Here is a 25138-nt window from a genome sequence, read left to right as displayed (position 1 = left end):
GAGGTTTTTACAGCGGTGAGTATGAAGATTTCTGTCAATTGGCACATTCATCGCCCTGATGATGGAGGCAGTATGACCTCTGAAACGTTGGTAAACATCAACCAGACTACACAGCGCAAGAACCCAGAAGACAGAAATGTTCATACTCATCGCCCTGATGATGGAGGCAGTATGACTTCTGAAGCGTTGGTTAACATCGACCAGACTACACAGCGCAAGAACCCAGAAGACAGAAATCTTCATACTAACCTCCCTGATGATGGAGGCAGTATGACCTCTGAAACGTTGGTAAACATCGACCAGACTACACAGCGCAACAACCCAGAAGACAGAAATCTTCATACTCATCGCCCTGATGATGGAGGTAGTATGACCTCCGAAGCGTTGGTTAACATCGACCAGACTACACAGCGCAAGAACCCAGAAGACAGAAATCTTCATACTCATCGCCCTGATGATGGAGGCAGTATGATCTCTGAAGCGTTGGTAAACATCGGCCAGACTACACAGCGCAAGAACCCAGAAGACAGAAATCTTCGTGTAGAGCTATGTTGTCACAAATGCCATTCCAGGGAAATAGAACTGGTGAACCAGAATGCTGCTTCAGTGTTGAACGTATTAAATTTAATTCTGTATCAAGTTTACTAATTTATTCACATTTCTCATTGTGTCTCGCTTATCCGACTGCATACACATTTGTTTATTTACATAGGTATCACATATTTTTAATCTCTTATGTAGTATAAAATATTTTCTGTAAAATACTTGTGCGTGATTAATATTTCACTCGAATTACAGTGGTGATTCTTCATCTACTATTCCTACACATACAGTACCCTGTTTGATTTGAGATTATCACTGTGGTGAAAATGAAGATGGTTGCCTTCTGGTTTATAGCGCCGTGTAGACTGGTAGAAGTTTGCCAACATTTCAGAAGCCGTCGTCTTAATGACTGAAGCATAAGGATTTCTCAAACGTTAATAAACTTTGAATCACAGGAACGTAAACCCGTGTATGAGGATAGTCATCTGTATTAGTAGTATATTTCCAAATATAGACCACAGTTGCATCTCTTCCACACCATAATTTCTATCAAAGCTCGAAGTCATATAATGTATGATGCTATTTCGCTCCAGTAAATAAAGTCGTTTACTTATTATGACTTAAAACCATATTTAACACAACATACACATATTTGTGTTCGTATGCACCTTGTGTGTAAGCGAATAATGTCACACTAAACTATCGTCAGTGTTCATCGCATACGCAAGATGAAGGGGTCCACAGGCAGGGCACCCTCTTACATTACTGCCTTTCAACATGCTCGGAATGCAACGCGTGTCGGTAACTGGAGTGACCGGTAAGTCTGCTGGAAGAAGGTTTGCGGTCTGTATTCTGGTAAACTTCTCGAATGAAATAAATTAAGCTCCTTGACTCTGAGATTTTCTGATTAAAATCATGTAAATTCAACACTTCAATATTTATTAAATTAATTTATATTGTGAACTTACATATTTCAAAATCGTGACGCTATTTTACTTCATGGCTGTAATTCCCTTTTTATATACTGTATTCGAATGACCAACATTTAATACATCCCAAAACGAGTGAACTGAATTTTGGTAAATCTTTATGCCACACAGCGCTCTAGATATAATCATGGCTTCATAAAAGTTTTATTTGTTGCGGAGAGAATCCCATTAACTGTTCCCGATTGATTAAGCCCTGTTCCTGTTTATATTCCATCTCGTATAGAGGGCAGTTCTCTAACCAATGTAAAGAGTAAATATTTGCGTTGTGTGATTATCAACACTTCTAAGGTCCGGTCATAGTGTAATTTAATGTCAGGGAATTACATGCTGCTAGTGTAATTCTGTTGTTGCTACGCGTAATATTTGCTCCAGAGAATAGCAACATTAATGCCAAATCTTTCAGAATTTCCCGCAAAAGTGGTCACACAGTTTCCAACAACCATTCCTAGATCACCCACCATGTTTTGTATGTCTGTGATATTTGATGGGCGTCCTTACAACATTAGTTCAGCTGCTTTTCAACGATTCGATTCATTGTGGCAGGTAAACAATTGTGTCCATACTCGGCAGGCAGTTTCCAATTGGTATCTGCCCCTTTACTTCCTGTGGGCACGAAAGACGCGACATGTCACTTGTCCTTGGTTAAAACCTCTACAGGAGCAGTCATATTTACGGTACGCTCACTTGGCACGAGAGAACTACAACTGAACCACACTTGCAGGAAATCACCGTCTGGCTTTGAACTAAAATATGACGAGGCCTCGTTAGTGTTACCAATCACACAATGAAGATATTCCAATATTTCCATATTTAATATTCGTGTATTTCTTTAATATCGAGTACAGTTGTTAGTTTGGAACTCACATTTAGTTTGTTGGTAATAACAAATAGCCACGGCAGTTGGATCTGCTTTAAATATAAAATATATTCATGTTATACGACTGATATTTTAAACCATTTTTTTCTAAAATATTCGACGCTCTGACGTGAGCGTGGTTTGGAAACGAAGAACACCGTCCAGCCATTTGTTTTTTTAAGTTTGACAGGTAAACATCTATAAATAATCTTATTGAATGCAAATATGAAATACTAGCACGTTGGTTAAATGTAACCTTTGCTTTATCTTCGTGTAATACTTCGGATATTGCATGCTCAGTACAGGAAAATGAAATTTCATAATTATATTATTATTGTACGCAACATTATTCCAAAGCTGATAATTAACGTTTTGCTGAGGCAGTGTGTTCCAGCCATTGGTTGGTAGATCTCCGTTGACCCATAAATTCTAGTTTACATTATATATTTCTTAAAATTTTACCTCATCTGAATATATATATGTATATATATATATATATATATATATATATATATATATATACAAATAGTTCTTTCGTTTGTGATAAATATTTACCTTTATATCATGATTTATGATTCTTATATGATAAAGTTTTAAATGGCTGATAAGTTACTCGTAATTACTCCCGCATTAAATTTGTTTTTTTTTTGTATATATTGGCCTGACTCTGTCTCTATTTACGAGATAGATTCCTCTCCAAAACGTCTGCAATTGTATGGGAAATACGTCTCCTGAAGAAAGCAGTATCTGTGTTTTCAGTGCGGTATTTTGCGAGCGACTGTAACAAAATATAATTTTTATTAGTGTAATTATGAACAGTATTTACCCTCAATGCCACAGACGCCCCATACTTCTTCACCTATAGCCCACGTGTTCTCTTCGTCACTGTTCTCAGTGATGGCGCTGCGTATAGATGTTCATGTGTAAGTAATTCTTCCGTGCGTTGATAGCAGTCAGCGACAAGCTTCAGAATTTAGTGGATACACACTGTATTAAACATATTTTTAACAACTGTGCCAAAACCCTTGTATTACCTGTGGTTTCAGATTTAAGGCATAACCTGTGGGTATGTTACTGCGTGTTCCCATATTTTCCATTCAGATTTGACGTGAGGATTCCGCGTCTTTCGTCTAGAAATAACTTTATATTGCGATATCAACAGAAGTTTGTAAAACACCTTCTCGGGTCTTCGTGTGCTGCTGTATATTGATTACTGTGTCAAGAATTTAATATTTCAGCGCAGCAGGATACAATGTGATGTTCACTCACCAGCTCATGTTTCTTAACTGCTAGTGAAATACTTAGAAATACACGTTAAAGTTCCAAAGTGTTTCCAAAGGCGTCACAGTATCTTTAAGTCACTAATCCCTTCAAGTACGTCGCGGTGTGCAAAAAATAGCGTCCGTCCGCTTGAAGATTACTAAATAGGTGGAGACATGGGACCAACGAAGACGATAAACAAAAGAATAACTACTTTTGTCGATAACAAAGAAATCATTTTTAAATATTGATAGTGGATGTGTCATTTGGTGTGGTGACGAAATATTAATAATTCAGTATTTTTTTTCTACTTTGAGTTGTTCAGGTTGGAACCTGAACTAAGGAAAGAAATGTGCACAGCAGTAGAGAATTTGTATGTATTGTCATTCTTGACCGTGATTCTATTCCTAAATTTTAGTTAATGCTGCTTTTGAGTAAGTGCAATTTAAATATCTCGTGATGTTTTAAAATACTGATGTACGATAACGCCGGCTGGCACGTTTGTGGAAGAGAATTAGCCTTCAGCGCCTTACGTCAGTGTTAGGGTTGTACTAGCATATTCTTAACCGTTGACCGTGGAGTTAACAGTCCAGCCGACAGCCCCTTAGTACAGGGGCTTAAATATTGTCTGCCACCTTCTCGTCGAAACGCCGAAAATGAGAAAAATTAAAGTATTTTCGTTGGGGCCAAAGGCATTTACTTCTACTTTTCCTCACGAACGGAAATGTGGTGGAACAAATTTGAAATCGACCGTCAGTGTTCCACGGAAATATTTCGATGCGTGTGGCTGTTTCCGGAATGACACGCCGTGTCATTCGCGTTTGAGTCGCGTGTCCGTTGCATTGTATCGCGACTTGTCGGTCACAAAATTGTTTCGGAATAAAGGTCACGAACTTTCGTAACTGTTCAGACTAAAATTACATGCTGTTGGTTGAATATTTGTTGAGAAATTTAGTTGTGCGATTGAGAATTGACCCCTTATTTTACAGTGGTCTCTGTAAACTTTATTCGCATTGAGTTTCACGGATGGAAAATAATGCTCCACATTAAAGACCCTCCATATCCTGTTATTTTATCTTTTACCTACGAAATTATATTCCATACACAGTAAGAGGCAGGCGTACGCTCTGGGGTCTCGCTTTGATGCATATTTTCTGTGGCTTTTACCTGTAATATAGTTTTTAAATATTTTTTAATATAATTTGTTGCTGGTGAACAGGATAACAAATGCCAATGATAACATTAAGTAACAAAACCTACGCTACTGTCTTGTGTTTCACGTGGTTATAACTCGATGTGAAGAGCTCTCTGATTGAAGCTGGATAATTTCTGTTTTCTGTATGTGATTCATGTGCATGACCGTATTATCGTTTCTTTTATTATTAATCCAGTACTTGTTTTGAATAATAACATTATTGACCACCTCTGTGACGTCACGAGACACATGCGTCGTTGCTCTTGTTGTAAATGCTGCTTTATATTCTACAGTGGCTAAAATAATTTATAATTACAGGTGTGTACCAGGGTAATTATAAATTTCATAAACAGTTCGTCATTGTCAGGGTAAAGGTGTATCTGTAATGCAGATTTATTTTTGCTTTGTGGGCTAATATGATATTAAGTCAATTATACTTTATGTGTCTGTAATTTGTGTTCAGTCCCAATAATTGCTGTACCTCTCGACGTGTGATTTCAAATTCTTTTTTTAACGAACTTTTTTGATAAACCTTATGTAATATTTTTATTATTACTGATGCTGATCCAGATGAGCCTAGTTAGCTAAAAGCATAAAAATGCCTTTCATACCACCACGACTCCAAAACAAAAAAACTTAAAATAATCTAGAAAAATTGTTCTACTTTGTTACAACAGATTTCTTTCAAATAATTCTGCATACAGTTAAAACTGCGTTTTGTATAACTTAATATTAGGCATATTGTACGAATGAAGGCTCTGTTTTCGCGTGTTATTCATATGGAACGTTTACAATTGCTTTGTTGCCTGACCTTCGCGCTATCTGGAAACTGCTGGTTGTACGAGTTTTGCCGAAAAATCAAACTTCAATACCTTCTGTTTTTCGCGCAGCAAATGTCCGTCTGTTCGTTGCCTCAGCTGTCAATAAGCCTAATGTCAACATGTTTGACAGCACATTTTTAACGTTAACCTTTTGTTTAAATCGATTAATCATTAATTACCATTTTTGCTGCTTTCAGAATTTTATGCTCGGTGGACTAGAATGTTCTTTTACTTTGTACTTATTCTGTCTTCTTCTGCTGAAGCTGTTCAATTAGCACATTTAAATTATGAACTGAATATCATTACAATATTTTAAACTGAAAATTTATATTACTATTATCTCCAGAGCTGAAATCTGGTATAGCATCTGTTGAACTTCTTAAAAGTATGAAACGCTCACGTTCGGTGGCTGTAAATGTCAAGCCCGTGATTTTTCGTATTTGAAATGCTACAGATTGTCACGTTAGTTTATTCCGTCAATAAAACAACTTAATTTTTAGTTACACTCTAAGTTTCCATACGAAAGGTTCGTTTCGCCTATTACATTCAGGTAGGCTCTTCTTCGAGTTACCTGAACATCGCCGTGCGTTAACGGCAACTTCTCCGACACGTTGGTGAGGCGTGTAGGCTAAACAGCAGGCTGTCTTAGAAATTACACTATCTCATGTGCTATTTGAATTTCTCGTCTCACGACGCCGAACTCGTGGTTATATACCAGCGTTTTGGAAAAACATAATTTCAGCCCTGAAGATGTTTCTCCGAAACGTTGGTATCCATCTACAAGTCCACGTGGCATTACAAACCAGAAGACGAACATGGGTAACGGTTATATGAACTCTCAAATACTGAAATGTGTGTAAGATGCATAATTATTATTTTTGTTTATTTACTGAAATTGGGTTTGCACCCGGTGGCAGTGGTCCTTACACTACACAATTACAACAAAATAATATAATATAAACAAGTACACTCCATATAACACCCTACACACATAACTAGACATCTACGAGGGTCGCTCATTAAATATTGCCCCACATTTTTTTCCTCAGAATATATTTATTCAAGATGGCTGAAATTTAGTGACAATATAAATCAATGTTTCATACATCTACAAAAACATTCCATCTTACACAGACACACAAATTTCAAAAACAAACATCCATTAATTAATCACAATATATTTAAAGTAACTGCTCTTGGCCTCAAAGTACACTCAGTGTAAAACATACATTTAAGTAGACGTACGTATGCTATACGCATTTTTAAAATGAGCTATGTATTTCACAAATTAAACTGGATATGCCTGTAAAGTAGGCTGTTCTAGACGCTACAGGCTTACATCTGTTCATGCTGTACAGTAAAATAAGCAAACGCACTTAAGTTTTGTTTGAGAATTTTATTATTTGAATACAACACATCGCAAAACAGTTGTAGCGTTACTTCAACGTGTCGCATTCTTTTGCTATAAACTGCTATACCCTCGTTTCGTAGAATTCCAGAATACCAAGAAATCCTTTTCTTCATTCTTTTCCCCCTTCCAAATTGGAAATAAACAACAAATCTTGTCCTGTCCAGCTATTGAAAGCGACCCATACACGAAATTACATTCTGTGTTGAAGGGGATGTCTTGGGCGGTCGGCTGCAGTCTTCAGAAACCTCAGCATATGAGTGAGTGATAAAGCGAGCCAGTGAGCAAGCAGTTTCATGGCGCCCGACTTGCATTCAGTTCGAGTCACGTCCCAGTATCGACCGTTCTGACAGGTTATCATAGTTTTACCCAGTCCCTCCATAGTACAGGGATGGTAACTTAAACTGTACAGGTTTTCTGTTAAATCAGTTCAGATTTATCAGTAAGAACCACCCTGCCATATTTCATTTTATGTTATCTTTTCTCGGTAATTGATAGAGCATCGTAAAGTAATCCAACAAACAAGCAATAAAAAACACTTATAGTTGGTAGAGCGTCGATATATATTCTATTCAACAGAGTGACTATTCGATTTTATATGAGGCATGATAATATGAAGACAGAACAGTGTAATGATTTCTTACTTCGTTTATAACACCGTGTGCTACCATCTGGTGTCAAAATGTAGCAATGATTCTGCAGTCAAATGGCATTATAAACGTGATCGTGTGGGACAAAGGGTGACAGAGTATTTGAAGCTGTCGTTGCTCGAGATTATTGATTCAATAGCATTTTCTGCAGGGTTAATTAAACCACGCAATAGCAACTATGGTTGCGGTCACAATAGACGGTTCCTGAGTCAATAACAATAAACTAGCTTTCAAATCTGATCTGTTTTCATTGCGCGGTGCCAGCCGTATGAAGTCCGTTACTCAGATATTTGAGTTTATTAGTATACTTTAATGTCATTGTGATGTTCTCGCATTGCACTCCTCCATCGACATTTCTCTTCCATTCCGTTCTATGCAGTGTTGTATAAAATCCGTCATCAGTAAAATTTGATAATATTTGTTACACTTATGATTAGAAAAAGTGTAAATGAAGGTGTATTCAGCCTTCTCGTGTTACCACGTTTGAATTTACGAGGCTCCGACAACGAATAATGACTAAATAACAGATGTTTCGGTCGTGTTTGATAGTGTGTACGTGGATGTCGACCAGAGCCTCAGAAGATCGTAACACTGATGACGGATGTGCTGCTTTTGGCCACCGGATGGGACTTCTTCATCTTATTATTACTTATTAATGTGTCCGTGTGATATCTGTTTACTTGAACTGAGTTCGTTTACAAACACATGTTATTATGAGACAAAACACAATTTAAGTTCGGGTCTATTTGATATGATGGTTACACCTTGGTGTTTAGGTGCGCAGAGAAATGGACTAAACATGATTTTTATTTATTTATTTTTTATACTTTATTTAATGACATTTCAGTGTCTGTACTGCATAACGTCGGATGAGAGCATGTCGGCAAGCAACGAATTGAAAATAATATTGAAGGAAGCGGTCGTGGCCTAAATTGAGTTACTATCCCGGTATATACCTGGAGAGAGTGAGGAAAACCATGAAAAACCTCAGTCAGGATAGCCGGTCACCGGATCGAGATCTGAACCCAGGAACTTCCGAATACGAAGTAGGAGAGCTAACCGCTCCATTACGATTTTCGGTAAAACAAGTTTTAGACCCACGTCAGTTCTCATCAGCCACCTTAGAAAAAAGTATCTGTTCACCTTACAGATAGCCTGGTTTGTGTTAATACGATTTAACTTATTCGTAGAAAGTAATATCAGAAAAAATATCTCTTAATAACCCAAAACCCAAAAGTTCTCTTCTTGTTCCACTTTTCATAGACGTTCTCATTTCACAGTATATTTAAGGGCTAAGGATTCTTCGCAGTCAAATGGTGACTGGTCAAGGAACTTTCCAGTCGACGGACAGGAATTGATAAAGTATGAAATCAAGATATTAGTCGTATAGTTCTGCAAACGCTTCTGTGCTTTGTGATTTGATTTCTGATCTCCGATATCGTGCACTTTTCGTTTGCTTTCCGTGGTTTAAAACTATTTGTATTAGAGAAAACCAAAATTATATCGTTCACACGTAAAACCAACAGCACCCATTTTAATTACTTTGTCAGTGACTTTTTAATCTTGCGTACTAATTGTATAAATGATCTCGGTGTTTTCTTAGACAGTAAACTGTATTTTCACTGTCATGTAAATTGTGTTCATTCCCAGGCACTAAGAACCTTAGGGCTTATTCGTTTTATTACTTATAATTTTTCCTCTCTAGACAGCCTTATTGTTTTTATATAATGCTTTAATTAGGTCAAAGCTTGAGTATGCCTCGGTCGTTTGGAATAATCTTACACAGACAAGTTCTAATAAATTGGAAAAATATTCAAAGAAAATTTGCCAGTTTGTGCAATTACAGATTTTTTCAGTTTAATATCCCACACAAATATGAATTGATCATATCTACTTTAAATTTTAGAACACTTTATTCCAGACGGCGACATCTCGATGCGTTATTTCTTATTAATGTATTTAAGGGCAAAATAAATTGCAATTCCATTATGGACGCTGTTTGTATTCGTGTGCCGGCGAGGCAAGTAAGAGAATTTTCTACTTTTAGTGTGAGCAGTGGGCTAAGACACAGTCCTTCAGCCAGGTGCGTCATCGCTGCAAATGACGTATGTAAATCTTTGGACGTATTTAGCATAAACATTGTCTATCTTGAGCGAACGTTCTCAATAAGGGAAAAGATCTAGCTCGGTTATCTGTTTTTTGTATTTCTTTAATGTTTTACAATTATATTAGTGTTCCCTAGGTGGATTATTTATTTTTATTTATATTTCTCCATTTACTTTGCTTTGTGTTAATTTTGTTTCTTTTTTCGGGCAAGGGAGTGACGGAAGAAAATTGTGAATAAAAATAAATGAAGCGACTGAGGAAAATAATGGAGTAGAGAAGACGATTTTGAAAATTTCAGCAACAAATAATAGTGCTGTTACTACCAGTGGGGGCGGGATCTGTCAGGACTTGCTTTCTAAGAAGCGAAACATGAAATTAGATCTCGTGTCGTTGTTCCTGCTATCTTGCGTACTCCTGGTTGCAGAAACACTCGGCACGGATGTGTTCACTTTTTCAGTTTGTCGCTGAAACAGTGGCGTAAGTAGCTGCGAAACAGAATTTTGTTAACTGTTACTTTCTGTCAAAATGATGCATTTGTTTTGGGGCCCACTGTTCAGACCAAGCTTTGGAATTCAATAGGCGATATTTTAGGCCTTCTTGAGAAGCTGATAGTTGCTCATCTAGTAAAGAATCCCTACCCTTTGTGGGCCGCAGAAATTTCATTAGCGTGTTCAGATGTATGCAGTCCACACAATTCCACTGTTTATCTTTAAGCTGAATTTTAATATTATATTGCCATCTATGTCTTGGTCTTTCCACGACGCGTTGTTTATCTCCCCATGTGCGCTATGTTAATTTTTTCCGACTTGATGATCAGCTTAATAATTTTTTAAGAAAGTAAATTTTGCAGCTCCTCATTATGATATCGTTTTATCTAACTTACTGGTCCTTCTCTCAGTGCAAGAGACCAAATTTTACACTCACACATAAGCGTGTGATTAAACAGAAGATTAAAATCATGGACGGGAATTGCACTCAGATCGACGTGATTGAAGTACGGGGCTCTGTACACTGAACAGCTTATTTGCTGAACCTAGTAGGTCCATAAACTTTCTCGAACACGTTGTGAATCGATTAGCTTTGAGGCCACTCATCATTAGGCGACGAAACGTTACGATAAATCATTACCGTGATACTGTGACACGAGCAGTTAATCTTATATGGAATCACAAAACTTGATATAGCAAGTCTGTGTTGGCAGGTATTTATGAAATAAGTTTGAAAAAAGGACTACGACATTGCTACTGATAAGACATTTATGAAGTTCAAGATTAAATTGGAGGTCAGAGAAATAACAGTCAGTAAATTGGGTGGCTACAGATGAAAGGCTTTCCAGTGGTCTTCTACCGTTCGTTGTTCAGACAGATTCTGAGGCCACCCGCACCACAGGGAAAGAGGGTAGAGGGGTGGGGATCATATTCTCTGCATGTTTTTGTGTTTAAATAGGAGCAGGTATTGGAAGTGTCAGGTATAGTAAAACATATCTGTTGGATTCCTTACTATCAGAAGGATAGTTTTAAGGGTGTCTTCAGAGCACTTCATAAAACATTTGTGTAGGGCGTAAAATGTATGTCGAATATTTCAGCCGCCCAAGAACACGTCCATAATTTTAGCACATTCCTTGTATTAATTATAGATTGCTATGTTATAGACTATGAGCCGGGATAACTCAGTGAGTATAGTGACTAGCTACGGGCTGGACGACAGGGGTTCGATCCCCGACGGGGGCAGAGGATTTTTCCTCTAGCCTCTGCGTCCAGACCGGCTCTGGGGCCCACCCAGCCTCCTCTACAATGGGTACCGGGGGTCCTTTCCCGGGGGTAAAGCCGGCCGGGGCGTGATGCTGACCACTCACCCCCATCTAGTGCCAAGGTCAAGGAAGAGAGGAGCTATACCTCCTCTCACCCCAAGCGCCTACTTGGCGTATAGTGGGACAAACTTTACTTTACTTTATGTTATGGACTACTTAGCAGTGCTATAATTTACATCGCTTCTTTTTACAACGTTCCTTTATCCTTGTAATAAGTTGGAATTGTTTCAATAAGAATTTAGTGCGATTACTTACATATGAGCCCTAAATCATTGTTTTGTGTTCGGTGAGTGCAGTGTTAAATAGGCTTGAAAGCCAAGACAACGTTACATAAGCATACGCCCTTCTTTCAGGTTGGTTACTGGTTGATAGTTTGAATTAAAATATCTTTTTAAAAGTAACATCAAAACGCACTTTTCACATGAGTAATTAGCCTTACCAGGGCACAAGGCATTGTCGCATCCTACGGTACAAAGCAAAATATTTAGGTGATATTTTGGTTAACGAGTTGAAGGGGATTATGTTTCCAGTCACTGCATTTGCAATATACGAGGTGCGATCGGAAGGTTTCCAGACTGCGCGTATAAAAACCCGTACACTTATCTCAGGTATTAAATTCATCCATCACCCTCGAAGTAGTTCCCCTGGGAGTGAACACAACGATCCCAGCGCCGCTGCCAAGCCTGGAAGCATCCCTGGAAATCTTTCTTTGTCAGCCTGTCAAGCACCATCTGCGATTCTGCCTGAACCTCTTGCCAAAGACTCGCCAAAACGGCTACGGAAACCTATGAAATGCTAAAGCAAGCATTTGGGGAGTCCGCAATGGGTCGCGCACAAACTTTTGTGTCGCATTCACGTTTGAAAAATGGCCGAACCTCTGTCGATGATGACGAGCGTTCTGGACGACCATCTTCGAGCACAACGCCCGAAAATGTTACGAAGATTCGGCAGGCCATTCACGAAGATCGACGTCGTACCATCAACGACTTGTGCGACATTGTTGGGATAGGCTATGGGACCTGTCAGCTGATTCTAAAGGAAGAACTCCACATGCGACGCATCATGACAACGCGCCAGCGCACACCGCCCTCAAAGTTCGGCAGTTTTTGGCCTCAAACACCATGGCCGTCATCCCGCACCCTCCTTATTCGCCGTGTGACTTCTTCCTCTTCCCAAAGGTGAAAATTCAGCTAAAGGGAAGGAAATTTGAGACGATAGAAGAGATTCAGGCAGAATCGCAGATGGTGCTTGACAGGCTGACAAAGAAAGATTTCCAGGGATGCTTCCAGTCTTGGCAGCGGCGCTGGGATCGTTGTGTTCACTCCCAGGGGAACTACTTCGAGGGTGATGGATGAATTTAATACCTGAGATAAGTGTACGGGTTTTTATAGGCGCAGTCTAGAAACTTTCCGATCGCACCTCGTACGTGAGTGGGTGGTGTCGTAAACGTCATTAAAGTCCCTCATGAGCTAATTATCAACGTCACAGTCCATCAATTTGTGCTTGTAAACGTTGAAAGTCTCAAAGTTACGTTATTGGGTGGATGAAAGTAATATATATTTTGCAAATTTCTTACTCCTTACCGAGTGAATGTGGATTCAAATGTCTTAAGACGTGATGTGAATTTAGAGGACATCTAAATAACAAGCAGTCCTCCTCTTTACCTGTAACGGAAAATAAATGCTAGAACAAATAATGTGATATGTGATACGTACATATAAAATTAGTTAATGGCTCTGTAAATTGTCTCAAGTCTGGGATCATAATTCTACGTGGCAGATGGGAAAGCGTTCTGGTTTACAGTCGCCATTTCCAGGACAGGAGCTGTTAATGCCCTTATATTTTTAAGGGTTTATGTAAAATAGGGTGTACGCATATCTCGAAAGATTGCGGTCTTAACACTGAATTGGTACCATATAAAGGAAGAATAAAAAGAAAAAGAATTGAAGATAGGCGTGAGAATGAAAAAAACAGGTTTGATTTGAATGTCTCTTCGATTCGTAGCCCGTGACATCGAGCGGGCTACGAGCTAGTTCGCTAATACCAATGTGACAATAATCCGCTATATTTAGTTGTTGCAGTTTTGATGGTGACCACAAACTTAAATGTTCACTCCTCGGTCGAAGATGGAAATACAAATTATAATTCGAATTTTTATATAGTTGAAAGTTTCGATTTAGATATTATAGTATGAAGCTAGACGGAATAAAATAATGTGAGATTCTGGGACTCTTTCAAAGTCTCTCTGTCGACGGCATTATTTGCGTTCTTCAAAGAAATAATTTTGTTTGGGCTCGAATTCGCTGTATGTGCAGTCGGAGTGTTGGCGACGCAGGCAATGCTTGTCCCCGGCACGGGAGACAAGCATTTTGCTGTGCAGGGACAAGACTATCTGACAGGTTTCGGGTTCTCCTGCCTATCGCGTGTTTGACCGGATTGTTTAGCGCCTAGTCGCCATGACAGGTCGGTATAAATGTTAAATCTTTGTAAAAGTACGAGTTACACTTGTATGTGTGTGTAATGTATTATTACAACTTATTCCACATTCTGATGTCATCTGACTAACTTATGGATCCATGGAATGTGATAAAGATGTACGTATGTTACTATAAAAGCCTGAAATCTTATGTAATATGTATCCAGACATTTTAATTATAGTATCCCCAGCGTATATGCTATCCCACAGTGATGGTCAGAGATCGCTTTTGAAGCACCTATAACAATTATTTTTTATATCACTCATTACTTTGCTATCAAATAAGCTGATGGTTGACGTTAAGTGGCCTTCAAGCCATGAATTTTATTTTCTTCTTTTAAAAATAACTTAGCTTTTAATTCACATATACCAAGGTCAGAAAATCCAACCAGTTTTCCTGCTTTCAGAATCTTTGTTTATTTTTTGGCACTCCAAGTAGCAGAAAGTGAATTGCAACTGAAATAGAAGATGGTGCAGTCACTAGGCAACTGCCGGACAAAGTCATGGGAGCCGGAAAATGAGTTGTAAGTTGTTTTATTTTGTGCACTAGCAGTGTACAGTTGTAACGCGGGTCTTTGCCAATTCTCCAGGCAGCTATTTAATTTGTAGTTAGTGCTGTTTTACACATCTGATTGGATTTACCACAAAGCATATTCATATAATTTTTAAATCTATTCTAAAGCAGAATGTAAAACGATGAGTTAATTTTGTACTGGAAGTTACTGCATCAAGTTTTGATGTAGTAAGTGAAAGTAATTTGCAATCAATGATTCGAGTGCCACTTCTGTACAATTCCTTTAGTGTGGTACTATTAATGAGTAGTGAACATTTTTAAAAATGCTACTTTCATTTTAGTGAGAAATGAAGAGTTTGGAAGCTGCTGGCAGCGGCAGAGGTACAGTCTTCTTCTTCTTCTTATAGCGTTATAACCCTGTGTGGGTCTTAGCTTGTTTGATGAATTTTTTCCATTCTGTCCTATCATTCACAATTCTTCTCCATCCCCTCACTCCCATCGTCCTCACATCCTCCTCCACGTCGTCTATCCATCGTTTCCGTGGTCTCCCTCTCATCCTTCCCATCGGTCTCCATTCCATCACTCTTGTAGTTACCCTGTTTCCTTCCATTCTTGCAACATGGCCAAGCCAGGCTAACCTTTTGCTTTTGATTAGCCTCACGATATCTACTCCCTGTATGATACAATCTAGTTCATGATTCATCCTAATTCTCCAGGAGCCATCACTATTCTGTATTGAACCATAGATTTTTCGTAATATTTTGCGTTCAAATATTCTAAGTTGTTGCTCATCAAAGCTAGTTAATGTCCAGGCTTCACATCCATATGTGACTACTGGTCTTATCAGAACTTTATAGATTCTCAGTTTAAGTTCCCTCCCCAGTATTTTAGACTTCATTAAATTTTGATAGGCATAGTAACATCTATTACCATTCACAATACGTGCTTTAATTTCATTAGTTACTGAATTTATAGTAATTAAAATTCTGCACATGTTTAAAATTATAATGTCCTATTCTCAATTTATTTGTGACATTTCTTGCTGCTCTTGTAACTTTCATATATTTTGTTTTCGATTCATTTATTTTTAGCCCCCTTAATTCTGTTTCTTCTATCAATTTTAATACTGTTTCTTCCAGTGCAGCTTTATTCCTGCTAATAATAGCTATATCATCTGCATATGCACTCAAGTGTATTGATTTGATGCCTATATGTCCAGAGATCTCAAGTTTCCGAATAGATGCTTCCAGCGTCAGGTTAAAGAGCATTGTTGAGAGAGCATCTCCTTGTCTAACTCCCATATTGACATTAAATGGTTTAGTTAGCTCACCATCTACTCTTACTACAGCCTTGGAGTCTTTCAACGTCGCTCTGATGAGCCTGACGTATTTAGATGGTATCCCTAATAGGAGAATATCATTTAACATTTGGTCCCTATTGAGACTATGAAATGCTTGTCTGAAGTCCACATATAAATGATTTAAGTCAATATTATATTCATAGGCTTTCTCTTGAATCTGTCTCAATACAAATATCTGGTCTATCGTTGATCTATCTGCTCTAAAGCCACACTGATACTCTCCTAACATCTCTTCTACATATACAACCAATCTATTATATAGAGTACTTGACAAGATTTTATATATTACATTCAGAAGTGTAATTCCTCTGTAATTGGTACACTCAATTTTATCTCCTTTTTTATGTATAGGTTGTATTACTCCTAGGGTCCATTCCTCTGGAATCTTTTCTTCTTTCCAGATCAACAATATCAGATAATGTATTATCTCCCATAACTTGACTCCCCCTTTTTTTAGTAGTTCAGCAGTAATCCCATCACTTCCGGGTGCTTTACCATTTTTCAGACATTTGATTACTTTTTGCACTTCTTCAAACGTAGGATCTTCAATGTAATTATCCACAGTATATGTCGACTGCTCTGTCTCAATTATATTTCCGTTCAGGATACCACTAAAATACTCTTTCCATCTATTAACAATATCACGGTTCTCTGTCAATAGATTTCCTTGACTATCTTTACATGCTACAGCTTTCGGTCTGTATTCTTGTGTTACTTCTTTAAGCTCCTTATGCAATTTTCTACTTTCATTTCTACGATGGTGTTCTATCATACTGTCGATCTTTCTTCCTAACATTTCTCTTTTCTTCTTTCTACATATTCTGGTGGCCAATATCCGTTTTTCATTATAAAGATTTCTATTAGCTCTCGTATTTCGCTGTAAACATTTCATTCTAGCTTGCTTCTTCTGTTCCACGACCGATCTACATTCATCATCATACCAATCTTCATTTCTTGATCTTCTTGTCTCTCCAACAGTTATATGTGCTGTATTTAAAATGGCATTCTTTATGCAGTTCCATTCATCTTCAATATTAGGCCCTTTTTCTATCTTTTGTAATTCTAAGTTTAAATTACATTGATACTCCTGTACTGTACCCCTATCTTCTAATTTGTCTACATTCCATCTTTTAATTCTTTCCATTTTCCCTTTCATAACCATACATATTTTTTTCTTCATTCTAATTCCAACTAAATAATGGTCCGAGTCAGAATTTGCCCCTCGGAATGTGCACACATTTTCTACATCTGTCGCCCATCTCCTAGATACCAATATATGATCTATTTGATTAAAATTATTTGTTCCAGGAATTTTCCAAGTACCCTTATGAATATCTTTCCTTGGGAAGTATGTGCTCATGACCCTTAAATTATTTGCAGCTGCAAATTATTAGTTTCTTCATGTAGACTATTCCTTCCAAATAGTTTGACATAGACTTCTTCTTTCCCAAGCTTTGCATTATAATCACCAAGTACTATTATCATGTCATGTTTCGAAATTTTATCACATACAGACTGCAATTCATCATAGAAACCATCTACTGCCACCTCTTCTGTCCCCTCGGTTGGTGCATAGACATTAACAAGTGTTATATTATGGAATTTCCCTTTTACTCTAAGTGTACATATTCTTTCACTTACTGGCGTAAAGGCCAGCACAGCCTTACGCATTTGCCTGGTAACAATAAATCCTACTCCACATTCTCCTTGCCTATCGTCTTTCCCAGAATAATATATGGAGAAGTTTGCCTTATTTATTACTCCCTTATTTTTCCATCTAATTTCTTGTATAGCGACAATTTCCATTCTATATTTTATAATTTCATCAGCTATACCATTCATCGCTCCTACTTGTAGCAGAGTGCGCACATTCCGTGTTCCAATATGTAGTACCAAATTTTTATCCCTGTTCCTAGCTAATGTTCGTCTTCGTGAGGACAGTCCGGCTTCATTCATCAAATTATTCTCAGCTTTATTCTTTTTTACGATGCAAGGTTGTTAGCCTTGCGACCAACCCCCAACCTGGAGGACCAGGGTACCTGTCTTAGTCTGAGCTCTTCCCCTCGACCAATCTGGCTAGGGAGGCCCTACCAGTAGCAATGCTACCGCCAGCATAGCTCTTGGGGTCACTGAGGTACTCAAGCCCCACCACCACGACAAGGTGCAGGCACCATTAAGTGGGGATTCATAACAAATGGCCGAAGAAAATTATAAAAGGTACAGATTTTGTTATCTGTAAACTAAAGCAATAACAAATGATTTTTCCAACAGTATCGATCTTTCTGTGATGGTTCACTGCTTTCTTAAACGCCTTCTCAGAACAGTGGTCTAGCAAAAGCTTAATCATTACCCTGATATTTTATCATTCATCCTTTCCATATCGTTATGAATGATTCATGAATCAGTGCAGGGGGCGTAGATCCAGATCCTAGATGTCACTGTTCAGCTTCATGTATGCTTTCAAGGACATAATTACTAAGACCAAGAAGGAGACAGGAATACACATTAAGCTGGATGTTAGAGAAAAAGGTTGTGAGGGTAGGTGATGGACTGAACTGGCTGTGTGTTGCTTCCATTGACAATCTTGAGTGTTTGCAATTCTCTGTGTTATGCTTCTAGTACCACAGCTAGTGAGAAGAATCTCTTTCTTGAAGCCCTGTCACATATAGCTTATGCAAGATGTTGTTTTGTCAGCAGGATAAACCAACATACTTCACAGTACTTGGCCGCTGAAGCAATGAGGGGATGGGGCACAGCATGGTAATTATTCCATTCCACGAGGATGTAAAAATAATGATACAGTTTAATTTAACTGAACCACCAGTGGTTTCTGAATCTGGTGCAGTCGCCTGCCTGGTATCTGGTGGATTGGCTAATGCATATTCGTAAGAAAGTGGAATTTAAATCACAAGCACTGGAGACACTCTGAAGTACTCAATAACGCTTCTTAATTCTACGTTTGTTTGTCTGGTGTTGCAAGAAAAATTAGCTGTAATTGTGTATGTTTGGCTCCATTATTCTTCAAAACATAGAGGAAGATGTTAACATCTAAGACACAAACTGAAATTTGAATGTTAAATATAGTATGACATTCACCTCTTGTACTAAAGTACACAACAAAATTTGCAACAACTTCTTTTGATAAGAAATGTAATTAAGCTTGCAGCAGTGAGATAAGTACGTACCAGAGTCATCAATCATAGGCGCTTAAACAACTGAAATTTTAAAAAATACTCCTGCTTGCTTGTTTGTTTGTGTTAGATGGCTGTCTGTCCAACCACATTGAGTAACCCGGGATCGGATTTTCATTATATTTGTTAATGCGGACTCATTTGCTGAGGTCATCAATGTCAAATGTAAATACAGAATGATTTTGTAATATTAATTGAGAAGTAAAGTTAAGAAAGTTACTTTTAGCTTATGAATAAGAAATTTACATGAAAAGCCATATAAAACACAGCATAGTTTATGTGTGGCTACAATTACTTTGTCACTTTGATTTACGAAGAAAGCAACTGTTTGTTCTTAGAATTGTTGAAGTTAACATCAGATGCAAGAAATAAACAACTCTGTTTGATCATATTCTTAATTGTTCTGTTTCTGGAGGCCATTGTGTCTGTGGTGGAAGGTGTGAACAAATTAAGGTGGCTGATTGCAGCTGTTGTCCTAATTGGATTCTTGCAGGCACCTGGTTGGTGGAGCCGTGCGGTTTTGTCGCAAGAGATGCTGTCAAGAGCTAAGCCTTTTGAAGCAGAAGAAGAAAACAACCAGCAGATGATATTTGAGTGAGTCTCAGCATTTGGAAACAGATTGGATGTTCATGTTCCCTGGGAACAGCAAATTTTTAAACAAGTTTTAAACTTATTAGTTTGCCCCTATCACAGACCCAGTTAATGTATGTCGTCTGTTTTAATGCCAGTGAGGTAGGTGCATTTACATGTGGAGAGTTAACTTTAAGAAAGAAAACAAAATCCAGGCGGAAAACTACCTGATGGCCTACAGGAAATCAGTAATTACGGTTATACAGGGAATAAACAATGTGAGGGACAGGGAAGGAAATGGTTCCCAGATTTTATTGTAGAAGAACAATATTTGCTTCTTTGGAGACTTAAATTAAAATAGCCATTTATCATGAAAGTGACAAAAATGAGAAAAACTCTTTGGAATGTGATTTGAGATGTATCTTTCTGATGGGAGAGAAATTAATTAAATCTTCTTTTGCAGTCTAATTCTGAAAACAGATGTGATTGTGCTCGAACACTTCCTACCATGAGTGGCAAATCTCGTAGTGAGTGACACCAAATTACGTTCAGGTGAGGGAAGAACAAGTGCCGAGGAAAATGAAGAGGCATCCATTCTACACTGTATTTTTTTATCCTACAACTGTTACCATAAAATATCAATGTTTGAGATCTAAACTGTCTTGTTCATGGATCTAATACATTAGAATCCTGATTATCAAATCTAAATAGGACGTAAGGATGATCAGGTGATTAAAATTGTCAAATAATCACGAAGCCTGAAGAAAAAGATGAGGGTAGCGCTGCTAATGCCACGTTCTCTCCAAAACCAATTATGAAGGCACTCTGAAGAAACTGATTTCACAAAATGTAGAAGGGGCTTGGTCAGGAAGTGTGATTTATTCTGTTACGTGCTGAGTTGACGGCTGTTAAAATGAAGCAGATAATTGGGACCGTACTGTATTAATAAGTAAACCCAGTGTGCAGTTTTAAGGCTTTTAGCAATGTTTCTAGGTATTACTTTTTTGAACTTCAGTAAATAAATGAAAAGTGTGGTTTATGTTCCCAGCAGCGGGCTATCCATAGGGTGGGGTGAGTGTTCAGAACCCCACATTTTGACATTATGAAGCATGATATATTTCATGCTGAGTGACAAATTGAGCGCCCTATAGATACAAAATAAACACAAAGGATATTGGTTTAATTGTAACCATAGGATAGATACAAGAGTACATGCACAGTTTAAGTAAAGTAAAGTAAAACTTACAGATACTGATCTTATGGAATGGACCCACATAGACTACTTTACCCAGGCCCTGTGCCCCTCTGGGAATGGCTCCTAATGAAACATCTCATGTGCAATAATTCTGGAAACACTGGCAGTTACACAGTAGAATTACATTAAGAGAGTTAGGAAGAAACTGCAAAACTTGCAGGGAGGTCAGAATTTCAGAAGAAATCTCTCAGTGCATGTCCTGACAACTTGAAACTTCCCTCTCAGTAAATGTGGCATTGCAGAACTCTTAGAGAGCACCACAATTTATATTCACACAAAAGACTTCATTTGATGACTCTTGTACATACTGTCTTGACGATTGGAAGGTATTTTAAACTGAGGTGCTCTCGTGTCTGCTTTGCCAGGCTTCAGTCTGCACTAAGCACGCTGTACCATACCATTAAAGCTTGTGATTTGTACTACAGAACACCACGTGGGCTGATATCAGGGCTTCCTGCTTCTCGATGACAAGATTGTCGATGATGATGATGAATACCAGTTTGGCGTGGATGCTCACCCTCGGTTACCGGGCACACAGTCTCACGAGACTGATGACACTTTCAAGGTCAGCACAAAAATTTGCAACATTGTAGTTTGTGTTGCTTGAGAATAAGGTTTAATTTTTGATGTTCTGTTACTTTTAGAAAAGGTGTTGCTGTTCTGATTTGGCCTTGGCTGATATTTGTGTACATTAACTGTGATATAACGCCACGGTGGTCTAGCGGTTAGAACGCTGGCCTTGTAATCCTGGGGGTCTCGTTTTCGATTCCCGGCGGTGCCCGAATTTATAACTTGTGTTGGACAAGGCCGTGGTCTAGGCAACACGGAGTTTTCCTCCGTGGCATCCCAACAATTACTCCATTCACACTCACACAGAAGAAGGCAATGGCAAACCACTTCTGGATCATCTGCCAAGAACGTATATGAACAGGTCCCAGTCCGAGAAAAGGATGGAAGGATCCTGTTCATATGGACCTGTCGTCAGACAGAACACTAAATAATATAAATAACTGTGGTATTGTACACAAAGTAAGATTCAGCATTCACACTGCCTTATTTATTAACTTGTTTAGTGCATGAAGATGGCAGGAATTAGCAAAATAATGGTCATGACTGTGAACTGTAGAGTGATATCAGTAATATAATGGGTTGTTCATGCCTTGAAGTACAGTATTTTCTAGAAGCTGAGCATTTACTCAGCTAGTCCAGACATTAGCCACGTGTAACATTTTTTAACGAGAACTTTTCCAGTGAGGCGCTTCTAGCACCCCATCTGACCTCCAGTATATTTGCAGCTATTTGATGTCTGGACATCCTTTCATTCTGCAGGGGACGGGCCACTTAACATGTTGAAAATGTTTAAACGTACCTTTTAAGAAGGTAGCTGTCCTGTGGGTTGTAATGCCATCATATGGTAGAAGATTACAGACGTTTCAGAGGTGTATGCTACCTCCATCATCAGGGAGATTATGATGGAGGTAGCATACTTCTGCCACATGATTATTATTATGGAATGGATTTTGTGTTGTCTGTCACAATAATACACATTAGTGAACAAAATTATGTGATGTTAAATATATTACATTACAATAAAATCCTCTCGGGCTATCAGCCGCGTGAAATGGTTAAAGAGCAAATGAGCATAAGAACAAGTCATTTGTATTTTATCTTTGATTAGGCTTAGTCCAGCAAATTAGTAAGTTGCAAATATTCCGACCCAGTCAGAAGCCACGCGCAACATTTCGGAACAATTTATTATTCTCACAATCAGGAAATGTTAGCCCCACGTCCAACCCACAAGTCGCAGAATCACCCCTTGTCGGCTGTACGCGAATTCTTGTTCGAAACACTCCGTATATGGCGGCCATAGTCAATCGTGATCCTGGTTTTGTGTGGACTACGGGCCAAAGTTCCCTCCCTCTCTGCAGCCATTCTTGTTTCTGGGGCTCACCTAGCCTGGTATTCCCTGACCATCGAGGGTCAAGCAGGCCGAAGCGTGAAGATGACGCTTGGGCACAGGAACAATTATCGCAACAACGAATTATCTGAGGCAGAATCGGAATCAACGCCAGAAAATTATCTAACTTAACGAAAGTAAAAACATGACGTACTCAAGACAAAGCTGACAGGTTATCCAAGCGATATTCAGTTCGAATCTTGTACAACGACACAATCAGCACCTTGTCGAAGGCAAATTCCTTAGCAGTTCCTAAAATCCATTTACACATTCACCCTGTCCCATTCACAATTCATAACAAACTTAGCGTCCGCCATTTGAAGCCGCCTGTGAGATTATTGAAACTCTGTGGCACCATAATTTAAAAAGAAAAAATTAGATCCAATTCCTGCCCCCTCTTAAAACACGTCAAAAATAGCCGTTTCATCCAACCGCAGTAAACTAACACGTTGGTATCAGCCATCCCCAGCTTCCTGGTTCTTCTCAGTTACTTTAAAGCAAGCACAGAATGTACTCCCGCGATTTATCATTCATAACAATCCTGTCATATTTAAATAATGTATACGCAACATTATCAGTTGATAGAGTGTTGAAGCAACAAGAATAAATCACTATATTCTCAGTCATGTTGAACGCCTTCTAACTGGTTTACCCATCAAACTGCGTATACCTCATCCCTCATGGCCAATGTCCGCAGATCCCTGAAAACAGTCAAGGAGGCCATGTTACCACAAAAACTTTTCTGATATTTGGGTAACCCTACAAATTATACAGCACTTTACTTTTGAGACATCTGGTGGCATCCGTGTTAGTCGACAGTAATACAGAATGAAGCTATTTTTGTGTTTCCAAATAATAAAACTATTTACGTACGAGGATTTATCAATGGATTTAATGCTCGTGTGCTACTCGGAGCTACTGAAATAAACTGTGAATAAATAAAAATACATGGTATACTATAACCACACAAAATCAGCAGATTAATTATATTAATTACAGGCCTCATCATTAAACGTGCGTCGTTTAATACGGCCGTAAAATTACCCCAGAAACCAACATCCTAACAGAGACTCGAACCGAGGACTGTGTATTCTTGTCTGTGACCTTAGACCCTGCAATTTCCTCTCCGAAACGAAAGAATTTTGTCTTGGCGCCGTTCCTTTATTTCGGTAGCGTTCCCGTCAACAGAAACCATCCTTGTTGGGACTCGAACTCAGTGTCGAGGCCTTCGTTTCCGAAATCTCCTCTTCGAAGCAAAAACTCTGATCCTGGCGCCCTTCTTCTGTCTCGCTTAGTTTCGGTGCTAAAGGAAGCTCCCTTGCCGGAAATCGAACTCAGGACACTTTTCCCAGTCTTCTGAACTTCCAGTGTTCTCTCATGTGTCTTAAGGAATAATCGCGCCATGTTTCTTCTTCACGGGCCACAAGCGAACGAGTAAAGAAATGTCAACCCTCAATTTTGAATTCACACATGACCAGTGAACACTGCGGTATTTACTAAGGGGAAATACGACAGATTCTTACAAATTCATCTTCTGAGTCTCAGACAGTTTTCGGGCTTGTGACTTTAGTCAGTCAAATCATTTCCCAGGAACAAAAACATAATTTGCCTCAGCGCCATTCGTCCCTAGTGCTTGCTATCCGAACAACATAAAACATCTTTGGCCCAGCGCCCGGGCCCCTCAAAAATCATCTTTAAAATTAATCAATTATACTGAAACGGACGTTATTTTAAAATAAGGGCAATTGGAAATGCAGTTTTTTCTTCATGTCTCTTCCGAATATTTTTAAATTTATTCTCTCCTTATAGGGAAAGTACTTTCTATTATGACTGAATACCAACAAATTATAAGCTAGAGTAATTATCTTTGTTTTGTTTTTTCAACTACCAACAATATGCAGATATTGACCGACAATGGTCAGCTTTTACGTGAACACCTGCTTGCATAACAATGTAAGAAAAGGAATTGGAATTTCTAACCCACACCTGCAACAATCTAGCCTGAGCATCCCGTAAGGCACTTTTCTCGTTTATTATGCATGCAGTATAATAGCCTGAATGAACCTTATTGCACTCCATTCCTTTACCTAAGAAACTAATTGTTGCGTCATCTGTTTACTCGGCATTGTTGCATTAGTATATATTGGCATCAACAATGGGCTTTAGTTATTGCGGAA

The 25138-nt window shown here is 38.5% G+C and overlaps 1 protein-coding gene across 3 annotated transcripts; it reads left to right on the top strand.

The window, feature by feature from the left end:
- The first annotated feature begins 18284 nt into the window (after window positions 1–18284).
- On the top strand, window positions 18285–22039 carry LOC110835106 (uncharacterized). Of its 3 annotated transcripts, XR_015534784.1 has the most exons (5): window positions 18285–18748; window positions 19250–19344; window positions 19673–19773; window positions 20213–20301; window positions 21430–22039. XR_015534784.1 is itself a non-coding variant. In XM_087347351.1 (4 exons), the coding sequence occupies exons 1-3, from the start codon at window positions 18734–18736 to the stop codon at window positions 20259–20261; spliced, it is 165 nt and encodes a 54-aa protein (XP_087203477.1). In that variant the 5' UTR covers window positions 18285–18733; the 3' UTR covers window positions 20262–20301; window positions 21430–22039. The 3 variants fall into 3 exon arrangements, 1 of the variants encoding a protein (XP_087203477.1); XR_015534785.1 differs by lacking the exon at window positions 20213–20301; XM_087347351.1 differs by lacking the exon at window positions 19250–19344.
- The last annotated feature ends 3099 nt before the right edge of the window (window positions 22040–25138 follow it).

The sequence above is a fragment of the Zootermopsis nevadensis genome, unplaced genomic scaffold (assembly GCF_977971745.1).
Source record: "Zootermopsis nevadensis isolate Lab colony 2312 unplaced genomic scaffold, Znev_1.0 Znev_ptg000011l, whole genome shotgun sequence".
NCBI classification, from domain to species: domain Eukaryota; kingdom Metazoa; phylum Arthropoda; class Insecta; order Blattodea; family Termopsidae; genus Zootermopsis; species Zootermopsis nevadensis.
Note: the sequence above shows the minus strand (reverse complement) of the source record. Positions and strands in the feature narration are given on the sequence as shown.